Here is a 14052-nt window from a genome sequence, read left to right as displayed (position 1 = left end):
GGTGGTGGGAGGTGAAAGGAATGGGAGGAGGGGAGGGAGTGGGAACTGGGATTGGTATGTAAAATGAAAAAAACAATCATTTGTTTTCTTTTAAAAAAAATAAATTAAAAAAAAGTCAAGTAAGAGGCAAAGACAGAAGAAAGTTGGTGGTTTTAGCAGGATAGGAAGGTCAAAGGGCTGCTGATCCCCACCCTGTTCCTGCCCTCACCTTACACCCAAGATCCTTGTTCAGACATTCCTGGAATGTTAATGCTTTGTAAAGCCTGCCTGGCTCCAGGCACTTCAGTGCCTTTTGCTTCCTGGTTGCTTGGTTGCTGTGTGTCTCAGCTAGATCCCCACAGGCAAGGACAGGCCTGCTGCTCTGCCACCCACAGCTGGAGGGTGTTGGGTAGAGGTGTTGATCCCCAAGTGGACCATTCATTTGTTAATGTAAAACAGGCTCTTCTCAGGGTTACAGGTCTGGTTATCAACCCACTAAGATGTAATAGTCCTATGCTAAAGATGGATTCACCTCTGCATCTCAGAGACGAAACCTCCTTAGTCAAAGGGATCAAGCCGAATTCTTTAGGAATGGAATCCATTGTATCTGTCCCTCTTGTGTGTCCCACCGCCAGCCCACAGGAAGTTACTTGAAAGACTGAGAAATGAAGTGGGGTGAATTTGGGTTCTCTTTTTTCCAGAAACTCTTTGAAGAAAGCCCACATCTTCGGGATCACGTTCTCCTTCACCCAGGCCATGATGTATTTTTCCTATGCTGCGTGTTTCCGGTTTGGTGCCTACTTAGTTGCTCGTGAACTGATGACTTTTGATAATGTTCTGTTGTAAGTATTGTGCTCATACTTATAATTTAACCCTGAAAGTAAATCTGGGATGAGAAATGGTATGGTGAAGTGTCAGGGAGAAGATCTGGTGGTGAAGAAAGTGGCATTTTGTCCCTGAGAGTCCGTGTGACACTGCGGACACCCCGCATTTCATCAGACACTCTTCTATCCTGGTTGATTCACACATATCCGATCGTTCCAGATCTGTGCCTAGACGTGTAGATCCAGTCAGGGCTCTCCAAAAGGCCATGCCTTTGCACAAAGGTCTCATGTATGTTCAGCAAGGAGGTGAACCTTTCAGACAGGGCAGCTAAGAGGTGGGTGATGTGCCAACTCTTATCAAACCTGAGATATTAAAGATAAAGAAACACATTCAGATATACCGATACAGACATATGCATGCATGCACATGCGTGTGTGTGCGCACCCAGAGACAGAGAGACAGAGAATACGAGAGCATAGAAAGTTTCCCCATAAAGTGGGAAGATTACTCAGAAACTGAAACCCTCCTTTCCCCAAAAGGGCTGGGTGTTTTTGTTTGTTTGTTTTTAAGTGTTATGGGTGGCCTTGTAACAGTTTGTCATTTCCGATTAGTCAGCTTAGATAAAGGGTTGCTGAAGTCCACAGCTTTACCTAAACACACCAGGACCAGCCTTGACCATATCTGACCAGCTGGCACTGGTCAGCTGGAAGGGGGCCTGCAGGAGGAGAGGAAGCCTGCCAGCCTTTTGTCTTGGGAAGGAGGCTAAGGGAAAATCCAGAAGTTACCACTGTTACCATTTATCCGTGTCCCCTTGCCTTGTTTGTTTACTGGTCAGGGGTCTGACTAACTCTTAATCCTTCAGAAGCTGAAGGAATTTTTCAACGACAACGGAAGATGTAAACTAGAATTTTCCTTCTGTGTCTCTGCGCACATTGAACATTATACTTTGGTCATGGGAAGAGAAGCCTGAGAGAAATCGCACTAGTGATGTCACCAAATATGTCGCTTGGTTGTCAGAATGATAGATGAACTTCCTGAGCTTCCAAGTGGCGGCAGGCCAGGCCAGACTCTTCTCCCTAATAGCTTAACATGGTTAGTGCTGTTAAGAGTTTGCATTGCACCCCAAACCAGATAAGCCTGGTACTGTAGTGTGTTAATACACCGTTTGTGCCCTGCTTAAGCGTCGAGTTAGTCATACATTGTAGTTAAGTCGAGATTTAAATTGTTCACCTCACATACATGCATCCTGGGGGTTTGTGTGATTATGACCAAAGACCAAAGCCAGACACTCCCGGAACCGGGACATTAATTTGATCATGCTTTTGATTATTGTTTATTCCAAGATTTTTGAAGTTGCTGGCGTGAGTCCCACATCACAGGTCAAGAATGCAGTGGTTTCGTGAAAGGGGCATCCTAACCGTGCATTTAGGAAAAACGTTGTCTTTATTGCTTGGCTCACGTGATACCTAGGAATGGACAGTGGCAACAGTATGCGTTGCCACAGTTACAGTGTGCAACGACCGGAAACTAAACTTCAGTGACATGGAACTATAAACATTTATTCTGCTTGGAGTCTCTGGGTCAGTTCTCCTTAGCTGAGCGGGGCGCAGTAGATCCTCTTGTGATGGATGCTGTCTGCAGGGAGCTCAGTAGCCAGAGCCAGTGAAGGAGAGAAAAATAGAGGAAGAAAACATGCTGAGTCATAGGACTGGAACTGGCAGCAGGGATTTCCACCACATCCTGTCTGGGAAACCACGCACAAGGCCACCCCAGGTTCAAAACGGGCTAAACAAATTCATAACTCTCAGAAGGAAGGAGCAAAGGTCACGTAAAAAGTTGAGGGTGACAGGGGAGGTGAAGGGGGCTGGCCTGCCGATGACAGCATGTAAGGGAATGAAAGGGCTTTTTATCTTTCACCTTTCAAACTGCAATGGCTCCCTGGTTACAGAGTGCCACGTTGACCACACTGTGGCTACCCCTGTCTGCACAGGCCTGTCTTTTCTTTTCCAGAGTATTCTCGGCTATTGTCTTCGGTGCCATGGCAGTTGGACAGGTCAGTTCATTCGCTCCTGACTACGCCAAAGCCAAAGTGTCGGCATCGCACATCATCATGATCATTGAGAAAGTTCCCGAGATCGACAGCTACAGCACTGAAGGCCTGAAGCCGGTGAGTCTGTCCTCTCGGTGGATGATCCAGCCCTAACTTCTCAATGAAAGGATGCAAAGGGGAAATATAGTAAAATTGGTGCTTTAATTTTAAAAAATGACATGCGTTTGCTAAGACCTAGATGGGCTGATTTGAATAAATGTTAATACTTTGTATTAATAGTCATTGCTTTTATAATACAAAGTTACAGGGAGATAAGACTATAGAAATCCAATCCATAGGATTTTTTTGTATGTAGCTGTTCCAGTCTGGGAGGGTATATCGGTGCTGTATTGTATTGCATGTAGCTGTTCCAGTCTGGGAGGGTATATCGGTGCGGTATTGATAATTCATGCTGTACAACCATTACCTCTTTAGATTTCGTTCCAAAATCAAAATGAAGCTTGACTGTGACAAAAGCTCCCGTCCAACGCCCGGCGCTGGGCGTTCCCGCGGTCGTCTGGGTTTTCAAGATCGTGGTGACCAAACTGTGTGTTCCTGTTCTCATTTTAGAGTACACTGGAAGGAAACGTGCAATTCAGAGACGTCATGTTCAACTATCCCACCCGACCCGACATCCCAGTGCTTCAGGGGCTGAGCCTGGAGGTGAAGAAGGGCCAGACGCTGGCCCTGGTGGGCAGCAGCGGCTGCGGGAAGAGCACAGTGGTCCAGCTGCTCGAGCGGTTCTACGACCCCAGGGCCGGGACGGTGGTGAGCACACTTTTGTATTCAGAACGTTTCAGGTTTTTAATCATCTAAATGGCTGGAAGTGTTTAACTATCGGCCACGGTTTTTTTTTTTTTTTTTTTTTTTTTTTTTTTTTTTTTTTTTTTTTTTTTTGAACCTTTAAGCAGAGCCTTTGTTAGCTAATCTGACAGCCCAGGTGGCCAATCTATGCCAACTACACTGGCCGGTTGACCCAGCTTCTCTCTCAACACGCTGCCTCCATCCTCTGTTGCAAGCAACATTTGACCACCCCTCTCCCTTCTCGTGGTGAGATTTCATCTGACAGTGTAAGAGCTGGCAAGACCTGAAGTAGCCAGAAAAATAAAGAGTTGCAAGAGGTGGAAATGGGGTGAAAAGTCGAGGGTAGGATGCATTTCAGTGAAAAAGTGGCTGGCAAGGACCCAGGATATGGAGAAGTGAGGACTGAGAAGTCAGGATACAACATGGCCATTTGTGGGCGACTCCCACCTCTCACTCTGCTCTCAGTGAAGAGCCGGTAGTGTAAATAGGTCGGCAGGGATGAAGGATGCTTAGAGAAGGATGTGGGGAGGAAGAGAATCAGGGTGAAGGAGGCAAGGAAGCAGAGCGGCAGGCACGGGAGGCAGTCAGCAGACTGGTGAAGGTGAGTCCCTAGCATCTTCAAGGCCAGAATAAGACAATACTACTGACCACACAGAGGACATCTTCCATGGCACAACAGAACATACAGGGCTCCCATAGTAAGATGGAGAGTGGCTAGGAGTATGGAGGAATGCCCTTTTGGCTTCTCGACTAAAATGGTGAGGGAGAAATCAGGATTCCATATCCAACAAAACTCTGATAACCTGTGGGAAAACTATCCCAGGGGCTGGGCAAGAGTGAGAAATCTTACAGGGAGTAATGAATTTTAATGATTACAATGAGCGAGAAATAGGAAAAGAGCCAAAGAAACAGAAATCAGCGCAGCGAACTATTACTAAGTATGTGTTTAGCTATGAGTACTCGGAACATGGCAGATGCATTAGCAATGACCCATTGCTCCAGGAGCCTTGGCAGCACTAGTGACTGGGACGAAAAGAGAATTTTTTCACCTGCTGTCCATGGTTCTTTTAACTTCCCCACAATAAGTATTCACTGCTACTTTGATTTTTTTTTTTTTTTTTTTTTTTTTTTTTTGAGACAGGGTTTCACTGTGTAACAGCCCTCACTGTCCTGAAATTCTCTTTGTAGACCAGGCTGGCCTCTTTTCTATTCTATTCCAAAACAGTTATGACAGGAGGAAGGATTGTAGGAGCCAGACAGGTCAAGGACACCACAAAACCAACTAAGCTGGGCTCATAGGGGCTCACAGAGACTGAACTGAAAACCCGGGAGCCTGCACGGGACGTAGGCCCTCTGCATATGTGTTACAGTTGTGTAGCATGGTCTTCTTGTGGGACACCTAACAGTCGGAACAGGGGCCGTCTCTAACTCTGTTACCTACTTTGGGACCCTTTCCTCCTGGGTTGCATCATCCAGCTTTAATAGGAGAGGAAGTACCTAGTCTCACTGTAACTTGATATGCCAAGACTGGTTTATATCCATGGAGGCCTGCCCATTTCTGTAGAGAAATGGAGGAGGAAGAGTGGATGGGAGGGTGTGTGTGGTCCGGGTGTAAAAACAAAAACAAACACACACACACACACACACACATGTCATGACTTTACTGCATCAATTCTTCACTAGTTACAAGATCTCTGGTCTTTTCCTTACTGCCTTTCTATAAACTATTTTCTGAGAGTTCTGTTTTCAGGTTTCAGTTTTATCACTGATGTTTGAACACAGGACTAAATAATGTTATTACTACATTCAAAATTAGTGAAACGTTGGTTCTCAAACTCTGATTAAATTCTCAAATATAAACAATTTATTTTGTTAAACATATTATTAAATATTTTTGTAAAGAGTTGTAAGGCCCGGCTGTTGAGAGTTTATGCCTATAATCTCTGTATTTGAGAGGCTGAGGCAGGAGAATTCCCATGGAGTCATTGCTAGCCTGAACCACTGTGTGAGTGCCAGGCAAGCCTGGGCTACAGAGTGAGACTTTATCTCGCTCTGTAAAGTTGCAGAGGTGATGAGAAACAAATCCAAGTGCCTTGATACATACACATGAAAGTATAGTAATTAACTCATTATTTTATATGTCAACAAAAAATCAACCAGAAAGCCTTTTCCTTAATCTCGCAGCAACCCAAGTGTTTTGTACTATGAAATAAGGGCAGTTAATTGTCTAAATCTGAACTGTGCTGATCCTGAAGTTGGTCTGTGAACCCTCGCTCTCAGTTTCTAGACGGCAAAGAAGCAAAGCAACTGAACGTGCAGTGGCTCCGAGCACACCTAGGCATTGTGTCCCAGGAGCCCATCCTATTTGACTGCAGCATCGCCGAGAACATCGCCTATGGAGACAACAGCCGGGTCGTGTCCCAGGATGAGATTGAGAGGGCGGCCAAGGAGGCCAACATCCACCATTTCATCGAGTCGCTGCCTGACGTATGTACCTTGGGCCTGGCAGTTAGCAGCTCCTCTCAGTTGTTCTTTGTTGCTCCCCCTCTTCATCCTGGGGATGAAACCCAGGGCATTGCACATTGCAGGCACCCCTAGGCCTCTCATCAGAAACCCAGAAGTCTGGCTGCCCAAAGATAAAGAGAAATTAGAAATCAAAATATATCTTACCTGCAGAGAGACATCTATTCATACTTCTTATCCGAGTTAGAGGTTATGTTTGCCCAATCTCTTACCTGTCATTGTGAGGAGGCAACACATTATTACACATTTTCAAATAGAAGAGACAGGGACTTTGATAACTGGGACAACCCTTAGGGCTGTAGGCTCAAGGATCCACGCTGGAACAGTTCTTTAGTTTCTTAACTTAGGATCCAGCTGTTTCTGGTCTGGGGATACACGTGAGCATCCCCTCCCAGGTAAAGGGTAGACAGGCCGCATCTGGTTTCCATGGATGCTGCACTGTTTCTGCAGAGAAAACAGGCACAGTCATTCTGTAGCTTCCCTCAGTGGTCCATGTGACACTGTGGAGTTAGGCCAGACAAGAGATGTCTGCCCATGCCTGAAAGAAGGGTCTCCTAATAGAGCTGAGTCACTGGGATGGCTGTGGTATTATAAAATTTATAATTGCTGTATAATTGTAGGGTCCTGAGCCACAGTCTTAGAATTGACTATCAAAATCTTTCCTGGGCTATTATCTTATGGACTTCTCTCATTTCTTCCTGTAAGTTAGATAAATTGACCCTCTCACCTTCTTGTGTGTCTTCTTAGATCTGACCTAGATATCATACACTCGTGTGTCCTCACTAGTTATATTTGTCATTACAGGAAGTGCTCATGATAAAATAAGGCTTGGTAGCCATTAACTAGCCAGACAAGCATGATACAAGGTGGCCCAAACACTTCCCTAAACTTTTTTCCTTTGGTCTTCTCACAAATAACTGCTACCCTCAAACACATTGCCTGGGAAGAGGCCTGCCCCTTTCTCTCCTCAGTGTTGTCTAGCCATGAATTATTAACAGTGTGAGATCAAAGTACAGGATCCAGTGATAAGAGTCACCAACTTTCAAAGCTGAATGTGGATTAATATCACTGAGGAAGTTATTAAAAGTACGAAGTATCAGGAGCCACCCTATTTCTGGTGAAGAAGAATATTCTGGCAGTGGGGCCAAAGGCTCTGAGACTTAAATCCGCAATAATTCTGATGCAGGCTACAACACAGCCACTAGAGCTATAATCTCTTACAATGATTTTTGTCCTCTGGTATTTGACAACTGCAAGGCTTCACCTCTGGCCTTGGATCTCTCTTTCTCTGTTACTCAGATCATCTCTTGGACATCATGGTTCTTGTTCTCAGTGTTCAAGACCAGCCTGTTCTCTAAGCGCCCCTCTGTCAGTGATTAGACAGGAATCTGGCTTACTCTGCCCGTCTGTCTCCTCCTTCTTGGGGTCACAGTACTGTCTTTATGGACCCCACAAGGATCACAGCTGAGTTCCTGCTGTCTGGTGACTCCACAGCCACCTGGGGAGGGACACATCAGAGCACCTCCATTCTGAGGCAGATACAGCTCAGGGGTGGGACCCTATCAAGCGTCTGCCCGGACCTTACTGGGGTCCTTCTCTCCAGAGGCTGGAGAGATTGTTCAGTCATTAAAGTGCTTGCAGCACAACCCTGAGGCCCCGAATTTAATCCCCAACACCCAGACAAAGAGAGGGGTGGGGTACAAGCTTCTTATCCCAGCCCTGGAGAGGCACATAGAGGAGAATCCCTCAGAGGTCACATCCAGTCAGCCTAGCCTAGTCAGTGAGCCCTAGATCCAGGTGAGAAGCCCTGTCTCAAGAAAAGAGTGAACAGTGTCCGAGGAACACAACACAGGCACACACACACACACATGCGCGCACACACATGCACACACACCAATAAGAAAGGAGTACACATATATAGAACATGAAGTTAAGAGTCAAAATTCAGGTGTAAAAATTAGAACTCACATTTTGATTATAATCTCAGCATATTCAGGGCTCAAATATAGGAAAAGAACGTTTTCTAGTTTAACATGATGCCACATCCTCTGAAAACCCTGGAACTTCTGTCTCTCGCTAGTCATCTTGACTAGTGATGATTGCCTATGGTGGGAGACAGTATAGGAAGAATTTCGAATGAAAGGCGAAATCAAAATTTTTTGAGGAGCATTTGACTTTTCAAGGTAAAATATTAAAGTATAATTCCTTAATATCAATTAATTAACATTATTTAATTGTTGGTGACAGTTCATAAAAACAAAGACCCAAATGCTAACATCCCAAAAATCTCCTCTTTTTTTTTTTTTGCTTTATAATACTTCACAGGGCATCAAGTACAGATTCTGAATAAGACAAGCTTTGATAATATCATACAGTTGTTTGAATTTCCCGCAAATCTTGTCCTTAACGTAATGAGACCAAAAGGTGAAAGATAGCATCACTGCAAAATTCCTAGACTTAGAAATTTTGGTCAGCTCACATAAAGCACACGGTTTTAAAGTCTAGTTTCAGCCAGGATAAAATAAGGTGTAACGTCACACATCTGTCCTCCCACCACTTGTAAGAGACAGGAAGAGTTCAAGGACAGGCTGGTCTGTGTAGTAAGTGTGAGACTTGCCTGGGATACAGAGTGGAACCCTAGGAAAGGAGACAGAGAGTTAACACGGTCGCTTTGGAAGGAAAGGAGTCTGCTACCATGCCGGACTCATGACTTTGATCCCCAGGGAGGATCTAACAATTACAAATTGTCCTGTGATATCTCTCTCTCTCTCTCTCTCTCTCTCTCTCTCTCTCTCTCTCCTCTTACACACACACACACACACACACAGAGAAACACAATGTAAAAGCACATAAAAATAACAGGGATATTAAATTCATCATTTTAAAACTGTTTTGTTATTCTCTTCAATGAACCCATTTTAACTTGTGGGACTAAATTTTCTAGTTATTATATATACATATGAATGTTTGTAAACGTATGTACACACATATGTATATATAGAGAGTGGACTATAGATTTTGTTTTCATACTTGGATTTTGACTGTTAAATCCATGTTTTATATTATATATATTAGAAAATTATATATTCTGTGTCACACTGTGTTTGCACTTGGTCGTGAGCTCTGTTTTCATTCACAGAAATACAGCACCAGAGTAGGAGACAAAGGGACTCAGCTGTCGGGTGGGCAGAAGCAGCGCATCGCCATAGCGCGCGCCCTCGTCAGACAGCCTCGCATTTTGCTACTGGATGAAGCAACCTCGGCTCTGGATACGGAGAGCGAAAAGGTAAGGATTTTAGTTGAGTCTTTCTCTGCCACAGTAGAGAACACTGAGCCAGATAGCTGATGGCTGCCTGTGTGGGCTCCCTGTGGAGTTAAAGTCTGTCTGCAGCTGGGATTTAGGAGCCCTGCCTGAAGTGATAAAAGGAAGAGAAGTCTTGGGCCCTCTGTGCTCTGTGAAGTCTGCCTGCAAGCTGCATGCTGACAGCAGTCTGTTCCTGCAGCCTGCGTCTCTGCAGCAGCCTGTGAGGAGCTGCAGGGAGACAGGGTTGAGGTCTGGCCGTGCCCTGGACACAGCTGCTGGTGCCTTCCATCTTGAGAAAGGTTAAGAGTCCGCTGTCTGAAAGGTAGATGCTCAGAGGACGTTTCTGCTGCTGCATGGCTTTGCCGTGTGCTCCAGCTTCCTGATGCGCTGTGGAGCTGCTGGAGGCCAGCTTGAGGGCTGTTGTGTGGCAAGGGCAGAGAGTGTTTGTAAATGGTCAGATGGACTCTGTTGACTGCCCTTACCTTACGTCTGACATCTCTTCTCTCAGAACTCGTCCAAACTGGGGTTCACTTCTCTGGTGGTGTGACTGATACCTTGGTTTCGATCTCTGCTTTCACCTTCACCACCACTGTTGAAGGACAGAGTGTACAAATCCTGGGGCTGGTTATGGGGGGGACGATAGGAAGATGGCAGATTTTATCCTAACTCTTTTGTGTGACTGGTCAACAGGTGGTCCAGGAAGCTCTGGACAAAGCTAGGGAAGGCCGCACCTGCATCGTGATTGCTCACCGCCTGTCCACCATCCAGAACGCGGACTTGATCGTGGTGATTCAGAACGGCAAGGTCAAGGAGCAGGGCACCCACCAGCAGCTGCTGGCGCAGAAAGGCATCTATTTCTCAATGGTTAGTGTGCAGACCGGAGCAAAGCGCACGTGAACTGTGACCATGTAAGATGTTAAATATTTTTTAATATTTGTATTAATAAACAGCATTTAATCTAAGTCAAAGAGAAAGCACTTACTAGAATAGCTAGTTATCTATTCCCTGTCGCAATGAAAAGCATTTCGTCCAGAGTAGAGTCTTCAGAGACTATGTATCAAAGGGACAGAAATAGATAAATCACCAAACGGAGAGTAATCATTTAAATTGCACTATAAGATACATAAAAGAATTAAAAGTACATGTTTGATAATATATACTTTTATTTATACTTTCTCATTTGTAACTATAATTGATTTCCTTGCTAAACAAATTGTATGTATCAAAAATTACTGAAACGTATTGTATATGTATACAAGTAAATGTATACTATATACTTGTATAAAGTATATATAGTAAAACTAAACTTTTATATCCTTTGAATTATCTTGTCCAAAATACATGTGAAATTATATATCTATCAGTTGGAATATTGTGGCTACTTTAGCTCTTAAGAAGTAGTCTATTATGGGGGGGGCTGTCACTCTATGGGAAGAGTGCCTGATGTACAGACATGCGCACCTGAGCTCACATCCCTAGCACTTACAGAAGCAGGTATGATGGCATGCATTTGTAATGCCAGTGCTAGAGGCAGAAGCAGGCAGATCCTGCAGTCTTGCTAAAATAGGGAGATGCAGGTTCCGTGACAGACCTTGTCTCAAAAATAAGAGGGGAAAGGAAAATGAGAAGAACATCTTGATATCAAGGTCTGGCCCCTACACTCCTATATGGACAAGTATACACAAATGTGCACTCATGCAAACACATAACATGCATGTGTATGTACAAACAGACAGACACACACATGCTGGCTGTTTGAAATTAAAGAGATAAAATAAGAAAGGAAAAAGAGGTGCCCATAAAATTCATCAAATGGTGCTTCCACCAGTTTTGCCCAGAGAAGATTCATTTTGCAGCGATCGGCGGTGTCTGCAGACTCACACCTAACTGTTGAATGGGCAGCCATAAATGAGATATCACTGCCTCCAAAGCCTCCAAAGCTCATGGAACATTACAGAAAAGGGGGCAGAAAGAATGTTAAGAGCCAGAGGAAGGGGTGGGGAAACGTATAGCATCCTGACTTATAGGAATAACATGGCTGCTGCATTCTTGAACTCATAGTAGCTGTGATTGTCTGCAGAAGACCTACAAAAGGCTGGACCAGTCAACACTCTGACATCAGAGAGAAGGGGCTCATGAGGCTCCATTTCACTCAACGGGCTTGTATGCAGTTAGCGGGTGGCTGGAAAGAGAAAGACATTATCCTCATTGGTCTAGTCACTAGTAATGTATCACGTACCAATTACAGACCCTCACCTGTGTTTCTGTAAGCAACCCCAATGGGAATTATTCAGTTTATCTCTCTCTCCTTCATTTTCTCTGTCTCTCTCTCACACACAAAAATCCCCCAAACATCAAAGGAGGACTAGCCAAGAAGATGAAGGGGATTAACAAGGGCGGGGGAATGGGACGAAAGAGGGTACCTGGATGAGTATGATTGAAGGATGCTATGGCCATGTATGAAACCACCAGAGTGAAAGGAGAAATGAAAATATCCCGTACTGTAAACAGGGGAATCTTATTAAAGGACCCTAAGGACTCTACTGGAAAATGCTTAGATAAGGTAAGTAGTTTCAGCAACCAGTAGCTTCTCTACACACCAATATTAGGAACACGCTGAGAAAAATCAGGAAAACAGTCTTATTTATAGCAGTCTCAAAATAAATAAATCAGTAACATGTAATACCTAAGATTAACCCTGGTCAATGAACTCTGAAACACTAAAGAAAGCCCTGGATGACAACCCCAGAAGAGCAAAGACATCCCACACGCACAGATCCTCAGAGCTCATCTGGTGAAGGTTGGCTGTCTTACCAAAAGTGACCCACAGCTCCAATATGATCCAAATCATGAAGTCAGTTAAATACTTCGTGAAACTCTGAAAATGAATCCTAAAATTCCTATGGAAGCCCTGAGAGCCTAAGTAGCCAAAACAGTCCTGAGCAGAAATAACGGTGCTGCAGTTTCATAATCCCTCATTTCAAGTTATACTACAGGAAAAGTCTAACAAAACTGCACGCACTGTTGCAAATACAGGCATGCGGATCAGTGTAATGGACTATCCAGAAATAAACTCATGCAGGTACCCTATGTGACTTTTCATGTAGGTGTCAGAAAACACAAGTTAGGCAAAAGACAGTCTCTCCAATAAGTGGATTTCCTCATGTACAACGACAGTGGATGGCTCTCTGATGCTCTGTACCAACGCAATTTAAAACACATCAAAGGCTTGAATGTAAACCTGAGAGTTTGAAATTGCTAAAGGAAAATACACATAAAACACTTCAAGATATAAGCATAGGCAAGGACATGCTGAAATAGACTCCAGCAGTACAGATAATCATCAAAAGAATTGATAAGCAGGGTTACATGGAATTAAAAAGTTTCTTCACTGGAAAAAAAGCATCAGCAAAGTGACAAGACATCCTACAGGATGAATGAATACAAAATTATACACAAAAAATCAGTCAAGAAATAAGTACAGAAAATAAACAATTCTCAAAAGAAGCACAAATAAATACAAAATATGCGACATATATAAAGCTCATATGTAAGCTCAAAAGACATGAAATAACCATAATGATCTTGAACAAAAATAATAAAGCTGAAAGTATTATAACAGTTGACTACATGGCATATTACAGAACTATAGTAACAAAAACACATGGTTACTAGTTTAAAAACAAACACATAGACCATTGGAGCAGAAAAGAGGTCCCAGGAATAAAGCCAGCCAACTGATTCTTAAGCAAAACATACAGGTGGGGGAGACTTTTCAGCAGGTGGATACCTACATGTGAAAGACTGAAGCTAGACCCCTATCTCTCACATATCAAAATCCATTCCAAATAGGTAAAAGACTATTTCATATAACAAAACACCTCAAACTTTGAATCTACTTGAAGAGAGCATAGGAGAAGTGCTTTGAGATGTGCACACAAATAGCAGCCTCCTGGGTTTCTGATGCCAGTAGCTTAGGAAATAAACCTAAGCTAAGCGAGTACTATTCTATCCAATGCAAGGGCTTTTGCACATCAAAAGGAATAACCCAGTTCAGAAGCAATCTAAGGCAGACCTTCCCCAAAGCTGTGTGCCACCCTCTCTGAGGACTGGAGGGGGCTGGACGGGAGGGTATGTGGAGGGAATGGGAGGAGAGGAGGGAGGAGGAACTTGGATTGGTATTTTTTAAAAATCTAATAAATTTTTTTAAAAAAGAAACAATACACAGTGGGAACAAAGCTCTTCTAGCTATTTTACAAATGTTTACTAATCCAGATTAAATAAATCATTAAAAAGCAATAACAACACACCAAGCAATCCAATTTCAAAATTGAAAAATAATCTAAATAGCGATTTCTAAAAAACAAAATCAAACAACCATATGGCAAGACTCCTATGTATGGGAGTAGCTTGCCAGGCTTGTCCTTGTGATTTACAGAATTCACAGCTGGGTAGGACTGGTGATTGCTTTCTCTCTTGGCAGCATGCATCACACTGTCAGAAACAGTGAGTGCTGTTTCTACAACTG

General features: G+C 43.7%; 1 protein-coding gene across 6 annotated transcripts in view; it reads left to right on the top strand.

Annotated features, from left to right (window-relative positions):
* Positions 1–10884, top strand: part of Abcb1 (ATP binding cassette subfamily B member 1) — a 142995-nt gene extending 132111 nt beyond the window's left edge. For 5 of the 6 annotated variants that reach the window (XM_050139859.1, XM_050139858.1, XM_050139861.1 and 2 more), the window contains 6 exons: positions 681–821; positions 2815–2971; positions 3464–3661; positions 5978–6184; positions 9360–9506; positions 10215–10884. In XM_050139859.1, coding sequence (XP_049995816.1) covers positions 681–821; positions 2815–2971; positions 3464–3661; positions 5978–6184; positions 9360–9506; positions 10215–10421 — 1057 coding nt within the window. In that variant the 3' untranslated portion in view covers positions 10422–10884. Of the gene's footprint in view, positions 1–680; positions 822–2814; positions 2972–3463; positions 3662–5977; positions 6185–9359; positions 9507–10214 lie in introns of those variants that run through there. The other variant, XR_007591265.1, reaches the window with a different exon arrangement.
* The last annotated feature ends 3168 nt before the right edge of the window (positions 10885–14052 follow it).

The sequence above is a fragment of the Alexandromys fortis genome, unplaced genomic scaffold (genome assembly GCF_014885135.2).
Source record: "Alexandromys fortis isolate MF-2015 unplaced genomic scaffold, M_Fortis_MF-2015_v1.1 scaffold_38, whole genome shotgun sequence".
Classification (NCBI taxonomy): Eukaryota; Metazoa; Chordata; class Mammalia; order Rodentia; family Cricetidae; genus Alexandromys; species Alexandromys fortis.
Note: the sequence above shows the minus strand (reverse complement) of the source record. Positions and strands in the feature narration are given on the sequence as shown.